General features: G+C 52.1%; 1 protein-coding gene across 2 annotated transcripts; it reads right to left on the bottom strand.

Annotated features, from left to right (window-relative positions):
* Positions 1-998: 998 nt before the first annotated feature.
* On the bottom strand, positions 999-21,857 carry LOC307199204 (mucin-13-like). 2 transcript variants are annotated; one of them, XM_079946952.1, is made up of 12 exons: positions 21,673-21,857; positions 20,739-20,858; positions 18,990-19,115; positions 15,060-15,178; positions 13,514-13,572; positions 11,780-11,946; positions 10,618-10,746; positions 10,194-10,236; positions 7,791-7,828; positions 7,447-7,525; positions 5,368-5,527; positions 999-1,963 (listed from the first exon to the last, which is right to left on the bottom strand). In XM_079946952.1, the coding sequence occupies exons 1-12, from the start codon at positions 21,836-21,838 to the stop codon at positions 1,808-1,810; spliced, it is 1,362 nt and encodes a 453-aa protein (XP_079803078.1). In that variant the 5' UTR covers positions 21,839-21,857; the 3' UTR covers positions 999-1,807. The 2 variants fall into 2 exon arrangements, with proteins under 2 accessions (XP_079803078.1, XP_079803079.1); XM_079946953.1 differs by lacking the exons at positions 7,447-7,525; positions 7,791-7,828.
* Between the last annotated feature and the right edge of the window lie 558 nt (positions 21,858-22,415).

Raw genomic sequence — 22,415 nt, forward strand, 5'->3', positions numbered from 1 at the left:
AGGAGCATTTTCTGGGAGCTGCGATTAAGGGATGTGTGTCAAAACCACTGAACCTGCAGGAGGAGGGAAGGGGAGAGTCCTGCTGCCCCCCTTGCTCCTCAGATCTTAAGCTGCTATGATGAAGCTGGGTGCACATCGCACGTGTGTGTGTGTGTGTGTGTGTGTGTTGCGGGAGAGCGTTTTGTCAAAACAGCATCAATAAAACACGCCCGCCACTTATACTGTCTCCGCATTACAACCTCCTTATCTCCTCTTCCCAGCATTCAAAGAATGCCGTTTAATCATTCTGTGAACGTCCCCGGTGATAAATCAATAAAGCCCATTCGGAGATAAATGGATCTGAACTTGGAATCAGAGCAGATTGGAGCAGGATGGGGCTGAAGGAGAAAAAGTGCGTCTGATTTTGGGAGTTCGTCCGACTCAGCTGAGATCTCTGGGTTGACAGAATGCCATTATTGCCGGCTCATGAAGTCGGGAGGGGGCCTCTAAAGGTCATCTGGTCCAACTCCTCAAAACACAGGAGACCCACAGCCACTGAAGCATCCTTGAGAGGTGGGCGCGCGCGCACACACACACACACACACACACACACACAGACACACCCCAGGAATTGAAGGAAGATGGGCAGGATAAATGAGGTGAATACAAAGACTCTACACAACGTTACATATTTCTTTCTAGCCAATCACATATAAACTGATTTAATGCATGATTGTAAAGTAATAAACTTTATCTCTGTACCTTTTTAAAAAAGCAATGTTCTAACCCTGCACTGAACAAAGAAGGGCTGGATGTTCTAAACGCAATTGCCACACTTCCAGGTTAATTGCCGTGTCAACGATCTGCAAAATCTAGTGACAATAACCCCTGGAACATGAAGCAATTGGAAGCCTGGATTTGGCCAGGAAAACAAGGCTGCGTTTCACATACTGTAATGCAGTCCAAAAATCTTTCAGTATCTCCAGGTCAAAAGCCATTTACAAGAGAAGGAAAGGAGATGTTTTTGCACACTGGCAAAGAAGATGTTTATTTAAGTGTACCCATTTTACAGAAAAGGGTTGTTTAAAACACAGGTGGTTATCTAAGAATAAACAGCAAAGAGGATTTCAGTTTAAAAATTCCAGCAATTCTTTAGATCCCTGTTTTCCCAGGGCCAAAAAACAGCTGCGGAAGTCTCCCCCCCTGCATTTTGGGGGTGTCCTACAAGTCTAATAGCTCCTGGGCAACCTGATGACCGAGTTATAAGGAGCAGGAAGTTGCATATTTCTTGAGACAGCTATTTGGGGCTTTTTGAAAAGGGAAGATCAGCCTCAAAGCCTGCAATTGGAAGTGGAAGAGGAATCTCTGTGTCTGGCCTTTTCCTCCTGCCATTTGCCCCCACCCCCCCACCCCAAAATCTACTTTTCCTCTTTTACGGTTTGCCCCACAGAGATGAGGAAAGCAGGTTTGGGGTGAACCTGAGAGGACAAGCAGGAAGGGCAAAGCGGCCCCTGCCCCACGGCCATTTCTCAGCCTCGGCTTCCAAGGCTGGGTTGTTTTTGTTTTTTAAACCACCCCACCCCAGAACAAATTGTCCAGGGCAAGGAAAACGCAGCTGCCCCATAACTCAAAGCCCTGACGTTCATCCAGACTGAAGCCTCAAACCTCAGCTCAGGCCCCTCGGCCACTTTGTGGGTCTTGTGGCAGCCAAACCCTCGTGGGGAAGAAATCCTTGGCAGCAGAAAGCCTGAATGCCGCCCTGGCACCCGATGCGGGCACCCCCTTGTCCGGGGAGATCCAGGACAGAGAGGGGACCCCAGCTCCTCCTTCAGAAATAGCTCCTCCTGTCCTTTTCCTCGGCGGCGTCGCTGACAAAGACGAGGTTGTGGCAGCCGCCCAGCGGCTGTGCGGGGGAGGGCAGGGAGCTCGAGGAGCCCAGGAACGTCTTCAGCCGGGGGGCATTTGCTGGGCGCTGCCCCACGTCCTGCAAGGCACAAGAGGAATGGGGCTCAGGGGGCGGGACAGGCAACGCCCCACATCTCCTGTCAAGGATCCCACCGGCGCAGCCAGAGGGACCGGCTGACCTCTGGACTAAACTAAGGATTTGGGTGTGTGTGGAGGGGGGACACATTTTGGACCCTCCAGGGTAACTTGACTTCCTTCAACGCCAACCTGCAACATGGCCCACAGGCAGGGATGTGGGCGGCATCCCTCTGTCTCGAGGGACAATGGAGTCTACCTCTGGGGGTGGAACAGCGGCATGAGCAGCCCCAGAGTGAACTCTCTGGGATGCAAGCCTGGGCAGGGGGCCTGGGGGTCCTGGCCTGCCCAGATTGCAAGGCCCCCCTCTTGCCAGGCTGACGGGGTCCCAAGGAAAGCAGAGCAAGGCGTTTGGCACCAGCTGGGCTGCAGGAGTTGCTGGAAGACTGTCTTGCCAGAGTGGTGCATGCTCTGGTTATCTCCCGCTTGGACTACTGCCATGCGCTCTACGTGGGGCTACCTTTAAAGGTGACCCAGAAACTGCAATTACCGTATTTTTCGCCCCATAGGACGCACCGGCCCATAGGATGCACCTAGTTTTTTTGTGGGAAAATAAAGGGGGGAAAATTATTTTCCCCCAAGGTGCTCTGCACTAATCCCGAAGCTTGAGGCGTGCAGAGTTCAGTGCGCCCCAAGCTTCTAGCTGCCGACAAGGTCTCCACTAGCCTTGGGAGAGCTGCGCAACTTCACACGGCTCTCCCACGGCTAGCGGAGCACTGCGCTAATCCCGAAGCTTGGGGCGTGCGGAGCTCAGCGCGCCCCAAGCTTCTGATTGCTGGCAAGGTCTCCGCTAGCCTTGGGAGAGCTGGGTCTCCCACGGCCAGTGGATAGCTTCCTGAAGCCTGGAGAGCGAGAGGGGTCGGTGCGCACCGACCCCCCTCACTCTCCAGGCTTCAGCGAAAGCCTGCATTCGCCCCATAGGACGCACACACATTTCCCCTTCATTTTTGGAGGGGGGAAAGTGCGTCCTATAGGGCGAAAAATACGGTAATCCAGAATGCGGCAGCCAGACTGGTGACTGGGAGCGGCCGCCGGGACCACATAACACTGGTCCTGAAAGACCTACATTGGCTGCCAGTATGTTTCCAAGCACAATTCAAAGTGTTGGTGCTGACCTTGAAAGCCCTAAACAGCCTCAAAGGCCCAGTAGACCTGAAGGAGCGTCTCCACCCCCATTGTTCTGCCTGGACACTGAGGTCCAGCTCCGAGGGCCTTCTGGCGGTTCCCTCCCTGCAAGAAGTGAGGTTACAGGGAACCAGGCAGAGGGCCTTCTCGGTAGTGGCGCCCACCCTGTGGAACACCCTCCCATCAGATGTCAAGGAAATCAGCAGCTAGCTTATCTTTAAAAGACATTTGAAGGCAGCCCTGTTTAGGGATGTTTTTAATATTTAATGCTGTATTATTTTTCAACACTTGATTGGGAACCACCCAGAGTGGCTGGGGAAACTCAGCCAGATGGGCGGGGTATAATTTATTATTATTATTATTATTATTATTATTATTATTATTATTATTATTACGAGGCGCCATGCAACCGCCTTCGGGACTTCACTCTGCCTTTGTGGAGGGTTCACCCCTGAGCCTTTTCTTCTCCTGAAGATGTCCCACAAGACAGTGGAGGTTTAGGGTCAGAGTTTTCCTTCTCCTAGATGGGCTCCCTTCCCAGACTGATGAGCCCCACCTGCCCCCCACTTGCAGAAACCACCTTCTTGAGCCTTGGGCCACCTCTTGGCCTCATGGGCCCCATCCGCTGGAGCCTGGCTTCACACGCAGGCAAAGTCCCAAACTGCCTTTGGGTCTGAGACCCATCAGCTGCCCTCACCTGCTTCAGCCATTCTGGGAGTGCCACCTGCTGGCAGCTTCCAGGAGCCACAGGTGTCAACAGAGTGCAGGAGGGAGGTGGGCAAACTGCCCCAGAAGCAGCACAGTGTGCCCCCCATCAGAGGCATGAGCCCACTCCGAACACCCCATTCGTCCCAGGGATGATGGTGGTGGAAATTGGGGTCCAGCCATCAGAGGACCAGAGGGTCCCCATGCTTAGCCTGGACCATCCCATGTGTTCAAATAATAATAATAATTTATTTTATTTGTCCACTGTGGGAGCGGGGCCAGGACGGGAGAGTGCTAGAGTCCTGTCTAGTCAAGTTGCATGGGATCGATTCCAACCTGTTACCCCCGAGGATGTGGACAGGCTGCTTGGACGAGTGAAACCAACCACCTGTCTCCTTGATCCTTGCCCATCCTGGCTAATAAAAACAGGCTGGGAAGGGCTGGGCGATGGGCTCTGCGGGGTGGTGAATGCTTCCCTCTGTGAGGCAAGTTTTTTAATGACTGATGTGGGTGGTGCTGTGGGTTAAACCACAGAGCCAAGGACTTGCCAATCAGAAGGTCGGCGGTTCGAATCCCCGCGACAGAGTGAGCTCCCGTTGCTCGGTCCCTGCTCCTGCCCACCTAGCAGTTCGAAAGCACGTCAAAGCGGCTTAGTCCTGCTGGCCACATGACCCGGAAGCTGTACGCTGGTTCCCTCAGCCAATAAAGCAAGATGAGTGCCGCAACCCCAGAGTCGGCCATGACTGGACCTAATGGTCAGGGGTCCCTTTACCTTTAATCTCCTGTTGGAAGCCGCCCAGAGTGGCTGGGGAAACCCAGACAGATGGGTGGAGTATAAGTATAAGTATTATTATTATTATTATTATTATTATTATTATTAATACCCCATCCATCTGGCTGGGTTTCCCAGTCACTCTGGATGGCTCCCTACAGAACATTAAGAACAGAATAAAACATCAAACATTTAAAGCCTCCCTAAACAGGGCAGCCTTCAGATGTCTTCTAAAAGTTTGGTAGTTTATTTCCTTGACATCTGATGGGGGGGGGGTGTTCCACAGGGTGGGTGCCACCACCGAGAAGGCCCTCAGCCTGATTTCCTGTAATCTCACTTTTTTGCAGGGAGGGAACCGCCAGAAGGCCTTTGGGAGATGGACCCTGGTGTCCGGGATGGAGATGCTCCTTCAGGTCTACTGGGCCCTTGAGGCCGTTGAGGGCTTTCAAGGTCAGCACCAACACTTTGAATTGTGCTCCCTTCAAAATGAAGGGAGGGGGTCTTGGACTGGCTCCTGGCTGCCCCATCCTTGCTTGACCAGCTTCTCCAGTGCTCACCCCCCCCCCCTTAGCAGTGGGCACCCTGCCCCTCTCGGGCACAGGGGTGGGCATGTGGGGAGGGGAGTGTTCCTGCCTTGCCCCCTTCTTTGCCCTTCTTGTGAAAACCAAGGCAGGGAAGACCGCCAGGTGCCCCTTGGCTGAGTTACAGAAGACAGACCCCCCCCGGCCCCCCCAGCCAATGCTCACCGGGCCCCAGAGGGACAGGCGGTCCCCTCTCCTCATCTCGGCCTCCTCCAGGGTCCAGGGAGGCCTCACGCGGGGCAGGCTCAAGGTGGAGGAGGCGTGCAGGGGAAGCTGCGGGGCGTCAGGGGTCTCCTTGAGGTCCTCCTTGGGGGGCCGGGTGCTTCTGTGGGGAGGGGAGAAGGAGAGAGGGAGGGAGGGAGGGCAGCCCAGGGGAGGGAGGAGAGGTCCAAGGAGGAGGAAGAGGAAGAGGAGCCCCAGGTCCTCCACAGTCAGGCTCCTGGCCAGCTCAGCCTCCCCCAATTGCTTGCTAGGCAAGAAGGGGGTCCTTCTTTCCATCCCCCCCCAAAAAAGAGACACTTTGCTTCTTTTTCTTTCTTTGGCGATCCCTCGTAGCTGAGTAAGATGGTTCTATAAAATTGGAGAAATCGAGAGAGATATAGCCACACCGGCAGCATATCTCTTCTTTCTCGTATCCAAAAATGCAAGAAGGGCTTTTACACTCGTCAGAAGTTCTGCCCTCGCCGGTCCCGGAAGGATCCTTTAAAAAAGTCCCATATGCTCAGAGACCTTGCGCCTGTTCATTGGGGGAGATAGGAAGCCCAGAGCACTTGTTCTTTAGATGCCCCTTTTATGAAGAGGCACAGAGTGAGACCATTGATCCCCTGCTGGTGAGGCTCGCTGACCTCCTGGAAAAGCAAAAAATTGACCTTTTCCTGTTAGGCAAAGATCAGAAGACGACTCGGATGGTCGCCAGATTCTGTGTACAGATCTGTAGGCACAGACCATCCCCCGACCCAAACTAGTTCATTAAGAAAATCCCCAAACTCGGTTCCATGGGTGACTCTGGGTCATCTCTCTGCGGTAGCTTATCTTAAAGTTTTAAGTGTCTATACGCTTATTGCATTTATAAATTTTAAATTTATTGTTGTACATCGTTTTAAATGTTTGTTTTCCTTCTGGGATTGTACCCGCAAGTGTGTTTTATCAGCAGTAATATGACCATAATAAATTATCTATCTATCAACATGGTTTGAACAATGAGTTCGTAAGTGACTGTGGAGGCCAATTCTGGATCCACATGTCCTTCCACGGGGGGGGGGGGGGGCATTGGTTTCCAGACAGGCACCCTGATGCTGTGTTTAGTCTCCCCTCATGGGCCAAGGGTAGGGGCCAGCAATGTTCCCCCAAAACCCCCCACCCTCCCCAAGGCAAGGGGGCCAGTTGTGTTCTGCACGAGGAGAAAGAACATGCAATGAAGGAATCAGAGCGACGAGGAGAGTTAAGAGCACAAGACGATGGGGTGGTAAAAGCTTTCTGGAAAATGATATATAATGAGTTGGAAAAAAATGTTTAAGATATTTTTGTCCCCAAACCAGAGGCTTTTTTGTTAGGCATTATAGGTGCGGAACTACCAAAATAAAATAAAAGACTGCTTATATATGCAATGACAGCAGCAAGGATGCTCTTAGCACAGAGATGGAAAGAAGGAGAAAGACCGAGCAGAGAAGATGGAATATGCAGGAATGGCGAGACCGAAGGGAGATATCAGAAACCAGGAGGACCAAGTATTCGTAAAAGACTGGAATAACTTTCTAACATATGGTATGTGAGAGATCACTGTAAAGAGTTGAAACCATTGGCAGGAATACAGTGACACTTGTAACATAACATGGATTTTGGATACTATGATTATATAACAGACAGATTGCACTCAGCAAAAGATGCAGGAATAAAATTTAGCTTTGGAACCCAGGGAGGGAAGGAAGGAGGTTTCAAGGTTCGAAAGAACCCCTTTTTAATGTGTGAAAGGTTATGGTGTATAACCTTCATGTAAAACTAATAAAAATTTATTTTTTAAAAAAAGAGCATAAGACAAGCCTGGCTTCAGGATCAGGCCCATCAGGTCCAGCCTCCTCTTCTCACAAGGGCCAACCAGATGCCCATTAGGGGAAACCCTCCATCAGGATTCGCACTCAGAACCAGCTGTCTCCCCTCCTGCGGCTTCCAGGGAGAGCAAGAGGCAAACTGGTCTGTAGCCAGAGAGTGGGATTTTTCCTGGGGAGACGCACCCCCCCCCCTTACCTGGAAAGAGACCCAGCGATGAGCAGCAGCAGGAGGAGACCAGCGAGGCCAGAGACGACAACCAAGGCCAGCAGGAAGGCTGGGGGGGCAGAGAGGAGTCAGCCCCAAAGGGGAACCAGGTGAGCCCAAGCCCCCCCCCCCCGAACGGCTCTTACACTCCCCAGAGAGGAGCCACTGGTTGGCCATGGGGAGGACAGGATGCTGGCCAAGGGGGGGTCCCTCTGGCCTGATCCAGCCACTGCAGGGCCCCCCCTCATGCCCCTTTGTCCAGGGGCGATTAAGGAAGTGGGGGGAAATGGGCACCAACTTGCCCCATGAGGGCAGGGGGCAGGGAGGGCACTTACGCTCCTGGCAGCTGGCACCACCGAACCCAAATGGACACCTGGGAGAGAAAAGCGGGTGGAAGGTTAAGGCAGGTAGGGTCATAGAATGGGGGAGTTGGAAGGGACCCCCCCCCCCCCTTTGCAGGGCAGAAATCTCATCGAAAGAAGTTTATATGTTGGAAATGTAAAGCGAAGGATGGAGATTTTTTCACATGGGGTGGACATGTGAGAAAATGAAAAAAAAAATTGGGATATGATTTAAGACGAATTGAAAAAATTGTTCAGATATACATTCCCAAAAAAACCCAGAAGCTTTTTTGCCGGGGTTGATAGGAGCTGAAATAAGAAATGCAGACCAGAGATTATTCATGTGTGCTACGACTGCCGCCAGAGTCTTAGTAGCCCCAAAATAGAAAACTCAGGAAATACCAACATTAGTGGAGTGGCAGACAAAAATGGTTGAATATGTGGAATTAGCAAACTGACCCGCAGGATCCGTAACCAAGAAGAAACTAAGTTCAGAAGTGAGTGGAGTAAATTTGTGGAGTATATACATAATAATTGTAGAAGTTTAAAAACTGTAGTAGGATTAAAATAAATCTTATGATGTGAATAGGATGTTATGGAGAACCTGCGAAAAATGAAAGATTACTATGAAAACTTGTTGAAGGGGGGAGGGAAGTCTGTGCTCGACGGAGCGTTGGGAAAATAAGTGTACATAGGATTGTAGAACTTCAGTGCATTTATTTTGTTTTGTTTGTGTTAAAGAAAGCTCAATAAAAATCATTAAAAAAATAAAAATAAAGAAGTTTACAAAATGAGGAATGGCATGGAGAAGTCAGAGAGAGGAGTCTCTCTCATAACAGGGGAACCTGGGGTTCAAATGGATAAAATAAAGTCCTTCATGCAATACAGTTAACCTGTGGAACTCTGCCACGGGAGAAAGTGATAGCGACCAAGCTGGATGGCTTGAAAAGAGGATGAGACAAATTCATGAAGGAGGAGGAGCAGCAGAGGTTGGATGGCCGCCTGTCGTGCGTGATCTAGTTGAGATTCCTGCATTGAGGGGTTGGACTAGATGGCCTTTGGGGGTCCCTCCCACCCGGACAATGCTGTGATTCTGTAAGAGGGCGATGGGCAGCCATGAGCTTGTGGGTTTCCCTTGGGGGCATCTGGGTGGCCCCCGTGAGAAGAGGAGGCTAGAGACTGCAAGAAGTTTTGTAAGGAGGACTATCTGAAATATTGCAAGAAAGACGATGAGGAGAGTTATTAGTTAATGATAATTAGGAGTAATAGAGAAATTAAGAAATGCAGAATAAGTGATAAAGAACGAAAAATCATCAGAGGTGTTGGTGGAAGTCTAAAATATTGTATAAGATAAGAAGTTATGTTATAGTTACAGATAGGTAGCCGTGTTGGTCTGCCATAGTCAAAACAAAATAAAAAAGTTCCTTCCAGTAGCACCTTAAAGACCAACTAAGTCAGTTCTTGGTATGAGCTTTCGTGTGCATGCACAGTGTATCTGAAGAAGTGTGCATGCACACGAAAGCTCATACCAAGAACTAACTTAGTTGGTCTTTAAGGTGCTACTGGAAGACTCTGCAGCTTCTGCCCAGACCCCGGAGCCCACCTGGTCCTGGAGGGGGCAGCTGAGGGAGGGAGGAAGAAGAAGAAGAGAGGAGGTCAGAAATGGAAGCAGCTGCAAAAGCCACTCCCTGGTAGCCACCCCCCCCCAAAAAAAAGAAAAAGCCAGGAGGAGCAGAAGGCAGGGAGATGGAGTTTGCCCCCCAGGGCAGGTCCAGCCAGGAGCCACCTCAGCAGAGGAGATAGAGAGCGGTCATAAAATGTTGCAAGAAACCTCCAAGGTCGTCTCAAAGGGAGCCTTTCGCAGCCTGCAGGGACTTTTCCCTGCCGGAACCCCAGAGGAATTCTGCACATGGCCAGAGACCTCTTGGGATGGAGCCAGGGCACCCCCAGCCCTCCTTCGCAATGCATGCCTTGAGGGAAGAGTCTGGATGGGGCCCAGACATTGTCCTGGGACAGGAGGGGGGTGTTTGTGTCCTGCAGGCAGGCAGGCAGGGACAACTCCCCCCCCCAGGGGGGGGGAGAGGGACAAGGCCTGCCTCTCACGCCTCCTGCAAAATGGGACACCGGCCCAAGTCTCTTATTTCCCTTCTTTTAATAATTTCAATTGGGGTGAAATTGAAATTTCAATTTTCCGCACCGGGTCCCAGCTGACCTTGCTGCTGGCTTGTTTTTTTATGGGGTGGGGGGAAGTAACAGCCACAATAAGTGAGGGGGGTCTGGGGAGGGGGCCGCTGCGCTCAGGCCCTGCTGGGGGGCTCCCTTTCAGAGGGAGGTGGAAGGAGGTGCCCCCGCCCCTGGCAAGTCGCCACAGGGACACCCCCCCCCCGGGAAACTCACCTGGTGCAGGTGCCGTTCTGCAGCCAAAATCCACTGCTGCATTCTTTGGGGCGCAGGAGGGAGAAGAGAGAGAACAAGCATGAATCACAGGAGGGACCCCAGGGGTCATCCAGCCCAACCCCCTGAAATGCAGAGGTCTCAGCTGAAGAATCCCAGACAAGGGGAATTGACATGCCCCCCAAGTGGTGCTCTGCCCCACGACCCCCCTTCCCACCCATCCAGGCAGTGATGACCAAGGGGCCAGTTCACACGTCCTTAAGGCAGGACCCCCTCCCACCCCCCCCTCTGACTGGGGGTCTCCTCTGCCTCCCTCAAGCCTTGCATCACCCAGGGTTTCGGGGTGGGGGTGCTGGGTCCCTGCCCCTCCCATCTGGCTGGGAGCCTGGAAACCCCTTGGAGGGTCGGCCCCCCAGGGGAGCCACACCTGCGCAGGTGCGGTCGGCTGGGTGCGCCTGGAAGTGGCCGGGCTGGCAGGTGCATCGGAGGAGGCCGTCTTGGAAGGAGCAGCTGGTGGAGAGGGAGTCGCAGACGTCAAAGAGGCAGAGGCTGAGGCCTGTGGAGGGAGAGAGAGAGGCAGGGCAGCCGGGGCTGAGCGGAGGCTGCAGGATCCGGCCCAAAGGGGCCCAGCAAGACCAGCCTCCGGGGGGAGATCCGCAGGCAGGATCCCAGGACAAGAGCAGCTCTCCAACTCCTCCTCCTCCTCCATGAATTTGCCTTATCCTCTTTTGAAGCCATCCCCATTGGTGGCCATCCCCGTCTCATGAGGCAGGGAGTCCCACAGTTCAACTCCGCTTTCCTTTATCTGACTCATGGGATGCCGCAGACAGGGAGAAAAGCTTCTCCCTCTTGGCTTTTTCCGTGTTACGAATTATTTCTCTGAATTTTACGGGTTATAACTCCGATCATAGCGTGTTTCTTACTACCCTTTTCCCCCAAACTAAAAGTCCCCAAACTAAAAGTCCTTCTGCAATCCTTTTCCAACTCTGCAATGTCCTTTTCTAAAGGAGGGCAGCCCAGTTGCAGGGAGGCCCCCCCCCCAACAGTCTGCGGCAGCTAGACTGGGAACTGAGTGGCTGAAGACACCACATAACATCGGTCCTGAAAGGCCTACACTGGTTCCCAGGACATTTCTGAGCACAAGTCAAAGTGTTGGTGCTGACCTTGAAAACCCTCAACGGTCTCGGTCCAGTAGACCTGAAGGAGCGTCTCCACCCCCATCGTTCTGCCCGGACACTGAGGTCCAGCTCTGAGGGTCTTGCGAGAAGTGAGGCTACAGGGAACCAGGCAGAGGGCCTTCTTGGTGGTGGCACCCGCCCTGTGGAACGCCCTCCCGTCAGATGTCAAAGAGAAGAACAACTACCAGACTTTTAGAAGACATCTGAAGGCAGCCCTCTTTAGGGAAGTTTTTTAATGTTTGAAGTTTTATTCTGCTTTTAGTGTTCTGTTCGAAGCCGCCCAGAGTGGCTGCGGAAACCCCTCCTGCCTTTGCAAGCGCCAGGCCTGCCAGCCCCCCCCCCCCGCCCCCCTTGCCCTGACAGACCCGGACCTTTTCCCGGGACACCCCCCCCCCGCTCCCTTCCACTCACTCTGATAGGGGCCCGCCTTGCGCAGGAGAGCACATGTGGGGCCCCCCACGTGGCTGCTGTTGTGGCACTGTGCCCGGAAGGTGGCCACAGCCTCCGCCACCTGCCGGCTGGTGACTGGCGCCCGTGCGGAGAAATGGTGGAACAGGGTCACTTCGGAGCTGGGCCACCTGGGGAGCGACAGGTGAGGTGGGGTCAGGGGGGCGTCTGCCTGCCCCAGCCCCAACCCCCCCATTCCCTTCCTTCCCCCTCCACCATCTGCTTTCACTGGGGTGAACAGCCACCCTCCACACCAGCCCGCCTTACAGGGCTGTCGCTGGGTTTACAAAGCTCTGTGGGCGCCCAGAAAATGTGCTTTGTGGATACGGAGGAAGCAGAGGGAGGCAATGATCCAGGACTGCCAGCTCCCCTGGTCTTATTTATTTCTTTACTAATATATTGATAGATCAATTAAGGATTTTTACAATTTTATAACATGCAGAGAATAACATGTGCTGAGAAACCAGAGAGAGGAACTGAGTCTCTTGGGTTTTTTCTTTTTGGGGAGGGGGGAGGGGTAAGGAGGATGATGTATTTTGGATAAAATTTTATGTTGATATGCCTAAAAATTTTTTCCCAAAATTTAACTTATTTATTTCTTTAGTTATTTCATAAAATTTACACACTGCTTGACTGGAGAGGGGGGAAAAGCAAAACTCAAAACGAAAAAATTGCAGCCACACTTTAAAACATACGAAAATTAGAATACTAAAACAGATTAGAGCCACCTCAACGTTCTGGGCATCTGAGTGGGCCTGTCAATAGAAGTATGTTTATAGCAGGCACCAGAAAGAGTACAGGGAAGGCGACTGGTTGAGGTCAAGAGGCAGGGAGTTCCCAAGGGCAGGCGCTGCCGCATGAAATGCAGGGAAAGGGCAGGATGTGGCACCTGGAGCAGATCCCAGCGGTCAAGGGGGCGCATGTGGGGTGAGAGAGACTCCGTTTGCCATGGGGGGGTTGGTTTCACCTGCGCTGCCCCACCTCCAGCCCAGGAGCCTTCAGGGGTCTCTCTGCCACAGGCACCTGGCTATGGGTATTTTAATTTGCTGAAAAGTGGAATATTATGAGCCGTGGGGCAGGGAGTGTGCTTAGTTTATCTCCTGGCCACTATTCCATTAATGTCATTAATACTGTTTCATAGAGTATAAATGTTATATTGATTTGTTAATCACATGACAGGGCTGTGTGACGTTTAGCTTATTTTTGAGTCGTTGCTTTCTTAGCAGCGAATTATAGATTGCAAGTGTTTCTCTGGCTGATTTGTTGATTATTCTATATGATTCATGTGGATCAGTGATGCTCCGCCCTGTCATTGCTAATTATTGTTTGTAAGGTGCTTTGGGATTCATCTGAAAGAAAAATGGCGCATAAATATAATTTAAAAAACTAAAATGATTTAATTGATAGTGCAGGTGGTGGACTTGCCTTCCTTGGAGGTTTTTAGGCAGAGGTTGGATGACCCTGTCAGGGATGCTTTCCTTGTGAATTCCTGCAGCGCAGCGGGTTAGACTAGAGGACCTCTTGGGGCCCCAACTCCACCATTCTATGATATCAGTCTTGCCGTGATCCCACACACAGCGGCAAGCAGGCAGATGGATGCACATGGACACCTCGTTTTAGAGGTGGGGGCAGGAACCCAAGCCCAAGCACCCTGACCCCCCCGACATGCAAACCCCACCCTCCTAGCCCCTGACTTACTTCAGGTCTCTGGCAGAAGAGCCCAGATAGCCATCGAGGTGCCCCAGGATGTGTTGGAACTGGGGAGAAAAAGTTGGAAATGTGGGGGGGGGGGCGAGAAGCAGGCCACAAGGGAGCTCCGAATTCCCACCATGCCCCCCCCCCAAGTCCCAGACCACTGCTCTCAGCGAAGGGGCTACTGCCATGGAATGGCTCCCCCCTCTTCCTTCCTGGGCCGTGTTCAGAAAGTGGTGGGGGGGGATGAGTGTTCAGACCCCTGGGCTCTCACTTGTGGGATACCTCAGGGTTCTGTCCTCTCCCCCATGCTTTTCAACATCTACATGCAGCCGCTGGGAGAGATCATCAGGAGGTTTGGGCTGGGTGTTCATCAGTATGCAGATGATACCCAGCTCTACCTCTCTTTTAAATCAGAACCAGTGAAGGCGGTGAAGGTCCTGTGTGAGTGTCTGGAGGCGGTTGGAGGATGGATGGCAGCTAACAGAATGAGGTTGAATCCTGACAAGACAGAAGTACTGTTTTGGGGGGACAGGAGGCGGGCAGGTGTGGGGGACTCCCTGGTCCTGAATAGGGTAACTGTGCCCCTGAAGGACCAGGTGTGCAGCCTGGGAGTCATTCTGGAATCACAGCTGTCCATGGAGGCGCAGGTTAAATCCATGTCCAGGGCAGCTGTCTGCCAGCTCCATCTGGTACGCAGAATGAGACCCTGCCTGCCCACAGACTGCCTCGCCAGAGTGGTGCATGCTCTGGCTATCTCCTGCTTGGACTACTGCAATATGCTCTACGTGGGGCTACCTTTAAAGGTGACGTGGAAACTACAACTAATCCAGAATGCGGCAGCTAGACTGGTGACTGGGAGCGGCCGCCAAGACCACATAACACCGGTCTTGAAAGACCTACATTGGCTCCCAGTACGTTTCTGAGCACAATTCAAACTGTTGGTGTTGACCTTTAAAGCCCTAAACAGCCTTGGCCCAGTATACCTGAAGGAGCATCTCCACCCCCATTGTTCTGTCCGGATACTGAGGTCCAGCTCCGAGGGCCTTCTGGTGGTTCCCTCCCTGCAAGAAGCAAAGCTACAGGGAACCAGGCAGAGGGCCTTCTCGGTAGTGGCGCCCGCCCTGTGGAACGCCCTCCCGTTAGATGTCAAAGAGAAAAACAACTACCAGATTTTTAGAAGACATCCGAAGGCAGCCCTGTTTAGGGAAGCTTTTAATGTTTAACAGACTACTGTATTTTAATACTGTGTTGGGAAACCCAGCCAGATGGGTGGGGTATAAATAATAAATTCTATTCTATTCTGTTCTGTTCTTCCTCTGAGAGCCCCCCAGAATGGCTTAAAAAAGCCCCCCAGAATGGCTTAAAAAAAAATGAATTGTATGAAACAAATGAATAATCCAGGACTTCGTGGGGAGGGCAGAGGGTAGGGGAAGAATCCCTAAAAAACGCTGACCACGAAGGCCGGAGTGGGGGGACACACAAGGAGCTGGCTGCTGCAAATGGGGACCCATAGAGCCTTCAGCCAATTGGGGAGGGGGGCGTCCCTTACCGATCTCTGGATCTGGAGGGCAACCCACGGCAGCTGCGACTCGGCTGAGGTGATGCCCGGCAGCGACCAGTCGGGGCTTCCCGAATCCCACAGCGAGAGCCGGCCGGGGAAGGCCTTGACTTGGCAAGAGAGAGAGGGAGGGGGCAGAAGTGGGATCAGAACAAGGCGGCGGGGGGGAGGAGAAGCCAGAGCACATTGTTAAACTGCGGAACTCCCTGCCACAGGAGGCCTAGGTGGCTTCAGCAGAAGGGCGGACAACTTTGTGGAGGCAGCTCTCGATGGCTCCTGGCCAGGATGGCTCCGCTCTGCCCTCCCCAGTTGCAGGCAGAAACGCTTTGAATCCCGTCTATGGAAACCCCAGGAGGAGAGAGGGTTGCTCTCACACTCGGCTCCCACTTGGGGGTTTCCCATCATGGGTGTCTGGGAGAACAGGATGCTGGCCAAGTTGGGCCATCGGCCAGATCCTGCAGGCTCTCCTTAGGCTGCCTTTTCTTTTCTTTTCAAAATTATTAAAATTTTCCAACAAAATTTACAATAATCAATACTAAATAAAAACAAAATAAAAACACAAATTGCATTTTACATTTCTATTCCCCTTCCCCTCGGCTTCCCCCAGCTTCCCTTTCTGGTTTATCACTTATTCATTTCTTCTGCATATAATTTTCTACACCTTGTATATTGAAATTGAAATCCTACCTTATTGACATATTCTTAACATTTTACCCTCCAATTTATATTTTCTATTTTTTAATTGTAAGTGTCTTAATCAAATCCTGCAAGTGAGTTCATTACAGTACATTGTTTCTGTATATGCAGCACGTATACTGAAACTGGAACGATACAGAGAAGATTAGCACGGTCCTTATTGCTGTCTTTTCTTTAATTTTTTGAATTTTTATTAGAAATTTTATTTACAACATAACATAAACCCTCCACCCCCCCAATACAGAAATACAATAAGCATAACATACAACAATACAAACAACCAAATAAAATACTTCCTTTATCCTGTATCTGGCCTCCTTATTTACTTCTTATAAACTGTTTCCTTTATGAATGATTATTAAGATTTTTCTAATTATAACTTAAATATCCACAAAATCTCCTGCAGACATTGATCGAAACAATCGAAACAAGTCCAGGTACGTATTTTAGGGCCCTGTTTTGAGAAGTATTCTCTGCATTTTCCTCATGCTTTTTGAAACTCTTGTCTGGTGTGATCTCTAATTGCCTCTCTTAATCTATCTTCTACAGGGACGCAGGTGGCGCTGTGGGTTAAAGCCTCAGCGCCTAGGGCTTGCCGATCGAAAGGTCGGCGGTTCGAATCCCTGCGGCGGGGTGCTCTCCCGCTGCTCGGTCCCAGCGCCTGCCAACCTAGCAGTTCGAAAGCACCTCCGGGTGCAAGTAGATAAATAGGGACCGCTTACCAGTAGGAAGGTAAACGGCGTTTCCGTGTGCGGCTCTGGCTCTGGCTCTGGCTCTGGCCAGAGCAGCGATGTCACGCTGGCCACGTGACCCGGAAGTGTCTCCGGACAGCGCTGGCCCCTGGCCTCTTAAGTGAGATGGGCGCACAACCCCAGAGTCTGTCAAGATTGGCCCGTATGGGCAGGGGTACCTTTACCTTTTTAATCTAGCCAGCTCAATAGACTCTTACAGTTTGTCTTGCCATTCCTTTTTGGTTTTTATGCTGCCTTTTCAACCAGGCTGGAGAAAGGCTGCTCACGGAATCGTAGCGCTGGGAGAGACCCAGGGGTCATCTAGTCCAGCCTCCCCCCATCCTTTGAAATGGAGCCACGCAGACGTCAGTGTGGGGGATATTTATGGGGGGGGGCAGAAAGGCTTAAGCACAAGGCGGAGCCAAGGGTCCACACGCAGAATGAGGCTGCGCACCCATTCTTGTTCCCTTTCCCCATCGCATTTCCGTGTCACTGGACACATTCGCAGTCCATCTGTCTGTGTCCCTGCCCCCCCCCCCCCCGTGAGTAGAGAGTGGGGCACAGGGGTCTTCATACAGCTGACATTTTCAAATCAGATCAAATGTGGCTTGGGGGTGTTATGTACAGTGGTACCTCGGGTTAAGTACTTAATTCATTCCGGAGGTCCGTTCTTAACCTGAAGCACCACTTTAGCTAATGGGACCTCCCGCGGCCATTGCGCCACCAGAGCATGATTTCTGTTCTCATCCTGAAGCAAAGTTCTTAACCTGAAGCACTATTTCTGGGTTAGCGGAGTCTGGAACCTGAAGCGTATGTAACATGAGGTACCACTGTACTGAGTTGAATAGGATCCAAAATGCAGTAGTCTGATTGGTCCACAGGAGCAGCCCAATCCAACTCCACGTGGAAGTGAATTCGCAACCTGATTGGCCTACAGGAGAATCCCGGAATTAGCCAAACCATTGTGTAAATAATGTATATAAAGCAGACATTCTGGGGGAACTTCCATTCCTCCTCACCACAATGAGCTGAATAAAGAGCATGAAATCCACTCTCAACTCCGAGTATATTTTTTTTGGGGGGAAGCACCTCAAAGCACTTATTTCTCATGAAGCCACAGGAGAGGTGTGGATTGGGGCCAACGCCATGTATGCCCAGCTCTCCACACCAGGAGGGGGAGCCCACTGGAGGCAGAAGAAATGGGGTGGGGGAGCCTCTGCAGCCCCACAAGAGAGAGGAAAAGCAGTTTCTCCAAACCTCACTTTCACCCATCGGGAAAAGGAGAGGACCACCATCGCCCTCTAGAGGACAGGTGAGGCCATCGCTCTCCCCTCCATCTCAAGCCACAGGCCTGTCTTTCAGTTGTCCTCCCTGATGCTCCTGATTTTTCACTGAATCCTAGAACGGCCAAATGGAAAGGGACCCCCAGGGGTCATCCAGTCCAACCCCCTGCAAGGCAGGAAGCAGCTGCACTTAAGCAGCAGGAAGGGGCTGGCTCCTTGGGCCGGTCACAATCTCTCAGCCTAGCCTACCTTGCAGGGCTGTTGTGGGGATTAAGAGGCAGTCACCTTCAGCTCTTTGGAGCGGCTAGGGACAAAGGTGAGAGCAGTTTCCTAGTTCTGCTGGATCTCTCAGTGGCTTTTGATACCATCAACCATAACAGCCTTCTGGACCATCTAGAGGGGCTGGGAGCTGGGGGCAATGTTATACCAGCTTCATCTGGTACACAGGATGAGACCCTTCCTGCCTGCAGACTGTCTCACCAGAGTGGTGCATGCTCTAGTTATCTCTCACTTGGACTACTGCAATGCGCTCTATGTGGGGCTACCTAATCCAGAATGTGGCAGCTAGACTGGTGACTGGGAGTGGCCGCAGGGACCACATAACACCGGTCTTGGAAGACCTACATTTGCTCCCAGTACGTTTCCGAGCACAATTCAAAGTGTTGGTGCTGACCTTGAAAGCCCTAAATGGCCTCAAAGGCCCAGTAGACCTGAAGGAGCATCTCTACCCCCATCATTCAGCCCAGACACTGGGGTCCAGGTCCAAGGGCCTTCTGGCAGTTCCCTCATTGAGAGAAGTGAGGTTACAGGGAACCAGACAGAGGGCCTTCTCGGCAGTGGCGCCCACCCTGTGGAACGCCCTCCCGTCAGATGATGTCAAGGAAATACTTTACTTTTAAAAGACACCTGAAGGTGGCCCTGTTTAGGGAAGATTTCAATGTCTGATGCTGTATTGTTTTTGATATTTGGTTGGAGGCCACCCAGAGTGGCTGGGAGACCCAGTCAGATGGGCGGGGTATAAATAAATTATTATTATTATTATTATTAGGAGAAAAAGATGGAATGTAAAGGCAATCAATCATCAATCAATCAATCAATCAATCAAGGAGGGCCCTTGCTCCGCTCTTCCTCGGTAAGGGTGCTCAGAAAGGCCAGCCCACTCACCCCCATACACACAATTCGAACCCCAAACCCAAGCTCTGCCCCCTTACCTGGCACACAGCCCAGGGTGGGGCTGAGGTGGTAGCCCAGCCCACAGTGGCAGGAGTTGCGCCCAGCCTGCTCCTCGCAGCTGCTCCAAGGGGGGCAGTCCTCCTCTCCCCTGCAGGCGGGGGGCTCTGCAGGAACACACAGAGTCAGAAGACAGGAAGACACCCCCCCCCATGGGAAATGGAATTTCAAACACTGGAGAGCCTCTTCCAGGCGTTGCTGAACTACAACTCCCACTGCTGTGCTTACTGGGAGTTAGAATCATAGAACTGGAAGAGACCCCAAGGGCCATCGAGTCCAACCCCCTGCCAAGCAGGAAACACCATCAGAGCACTCCTGACATATGGTTGTCAAGCCTCTGCTTAAAGACCTCCAAAGAAGGAGACTCCACCACACTCCTTGGCAGCAAATTCCACTGTCCAACAGCTCTTACTGTCAGGAAGTTCTTCCTAATGTTTAGGTGGAATCTTCTTTCTTGTAGTTTGGATCCATTGCTCCGTGTCCGCTTCTCTGGAGCAGCAGAAAACAACCTTTCTCCCTCCTCTATGTGACATCCTTTTATATATTTGAACATGGCTATCATATCACCCCTTAAGCTCCTCTTCTCCAGGCTAAACATGCCCAGCTCCCTTAGCCGTTCTTCATAAGGCATCGTTTCCAGGCCTTTGACCATTTTGGTTGCCCTCCTCTGGACACGTTCCAGTTTGTCAGTGTCCTTCTTGAACTGTGGTGCCCAGAACTGGACACAGTACTCCAGGTGAGGTCTGACCAGAGCAGAATACAGTGGCACTATTACTTCCCTTGATCTAGATGCTATACTCCTATTGATGCAGCCCAGAATTGCATTGGCTTTTTTAGCTGCCGCGTCACACTGTTGGCTCATGTCAAGTTTGTGGTCAACCAAGACTCCTAGATCCTTTTCACATGTACTGCTCTCAAGCCAGGTGTCACCCATCTTGTATTTGTGCCTCTCATTTTTTTTTGCCCAAGTGCAATACTTTACATTTCTCCCTATTAAAATTCATCTTGTTTGTTTTGGCCCAGTTCTCTAATCTGTCAAGGTCGTTTTGAAGTGTGATCCTGTCCTCTGGGGTGTTAGCCACCCCTCCCAGTTTGGTGTCATCTGCAAATTTGATCAGGATGCCCTTGAGTCCATCATCCAAGTCGTTGATAAAGATGTTGAATAAGACCGGGCCCAAGACAGAACCCTGTGGCACCCCACTAGTCACTCTTCTCCAGTTGTAGTTCGGGAAGAGGGGAAGGGACAAATGTTCCCCTCACCTGTGTTAGGTTTGATGAAACCAAAGGGGGGAGCATCTCTGGTGGAGGAGGAAGGGAGAAGAGGATGTGAGAGCCACCTTCAAATTTTTGCTTTCTGCTGCTCCAGAAGGTAGAACTCGAACCCATGGCTTCAAGTGGCAAGAAATGAGATTCCGACTAAACCTTAGGAATAATCCTACGGGCAAGAGCTGTTTGACGGTGGAGCAGATTGTGGGCTCTCCTTCCTTGGAAGTTTTTAAGTGGAGATTGGATGGCCTTTGGGGGTCCCTTCTGACTTTACGATTCTAGGATTCTGTGTTTGGGACTACATCTCCCAGCATCCTCAGCCAGCATGGAGGCAGGTGGCAGGGGCTGATGGGAGTTGTAGTGTGAAACGACTGCACGACACCCAGGCTAGGGAGGGGTCCTCTCTAACTGCACCCCCAAGTCTCACTTTCTCCAGGGGGGAAGCAAAGACCGCTCAGCTTTACCCTGCTCTCCTGGGGCACCAGCCCCACTGCTGGCCGTTAACCCGGGGAGTGGCGTGGTCCATGTCGGAGGGCTGGGGCTGGGGGGGTCCGATCCTGCTGACCAGTTGGCTGTACTGGGCTCTGAAAGAGATGGAAGGTCGTTGGCAGCAGCTCTGCGACACCCAGGTACCCTTGGCAAGATGTAACCATGCCCCTATCAGGCTCTGGCAAGCTGGCAGCACTAAGATCATCCATTCTGCTTATTTAATCTTTAACTGGACTTTGAATAATTGCGACCATTTCAAATTTCATGGCATCACGGGGGGGGGGGGTTGGACTAGATGGCCCTTGGGTCCCCTTCCAATGCTACAGTCGTGTGACTATCCTCCTTCAGTGGGTTATGCAAACTGCTCTTGAGAACAGTGCTTTTTATAGGGCAGTGGGCACAGGGGATGAGTTGGTGGAGCTGAGGGGGCGGCGGCCCAAAAAAGCTTGGGAACAGCTGACGTAGATCTGGATTGCATAACCCGCATTCAGTTCCTCAGAGGTAATGCTCAAAAGCTGGAACCCATCCAGAGAGAGAGAGAGAGAGAGAGAAAGAAGGAGGGGAAAAGGGGGGGGGGGGAACCATCTCGCTGGAGGGACTTTCAGCCTCTGGAGGATTTCAAATCCCAAACCAGGAATCCTAAAACAAGGAATTAATGCAGATTAAAGTTCACTTTTTGTCTTTCCATCCCAGGGGCACAAGCCAGCTCTTCCCTTCTCCCCTAACGGAGCAGGTCCAGGCCAGAGTGGCAGGATAGGGCCCCTCCAGGGGCTGCAGCTGCTGCCCCCCAGCAAGCAGGCAGGCAGGCAGGCTGCCCCACTGAGCCAGCCCCCCAAGCCCCCCGGGAGAGGCTGCAGGATGAGGCCCCTCCCGGAGCGCAGCAGCCCCCCTTCCCCCGGGGCCACTTACCTGCCCGCGGCCCCCAGGCAGCCCCCAGCCCCACCTGCAAGGCGGCCACGAGCCAGCAGACGGCCCCCCACATCCTCCTGGCCGCCCGGGATCCGTGGGGCGAAGCAGGGCCACTGGGGGGGGGCGGGAGGAAGAGGAGGGCGCTGACCCCACACCTGGCACTCATTAACGCGGCCGGGGCGCCTCCTCCAATCCCCGGAGGGGGAGGAGATTCCAGGGGGCTGCCTTGGCGTGGAATCGCAGAGGGGGAACGGGAGGGACCCCACCGGGTCATCTAGTCCAACCCCGGCCAGGCAGGAATGGGCAGCTGCCCCCATGGCCGGATTGATGTTGGATGAGGCCCTAAGGGGCTCCCGAAGGTAATGATATATATCCATTATATATCCAGCTGCCCTTTTTGTGTTGGAATAGATGCTATAAGGTAATTTATGGACCTCATAGGTATCTGGAGCCATTTGCACATAACAAATAGGAGCCCACGCAACACAAAACACGGTTGCTGGATGGAGGTTTTATTTTATTTGTTTTTTATCTTATATTTTGGAAATGTAAAACCAGTTCCCCCCCCCTTTAATTTTTTGGCCCCCCCAAGAGTGGGGCCCTAAGGTAGAGCCTGTTTAGCTTATATGTAAGTCCTGCCCTGGCTGCCCCATCTGGGGATTGAAGGGGCGCTCAATTCGCTTCCTCGAACTGCAGTGGCGGAAGGGACCCGCGGGGTCATCTAGTCCAGCCCGCCTGCAAGG

This window comes from Podarcis cretensis (genome assembly GCF_951804945.1).
Source record: "Podarcis cretensis genome assembly, chromosome: 12".
In the NCBI taxonomy this organism is placed as follows: Eukaryota; Metazoa; Chordata; class Lepidosauria; order Squamata; family Lacertidae; genus Podarcis; species Podarcis cretensis.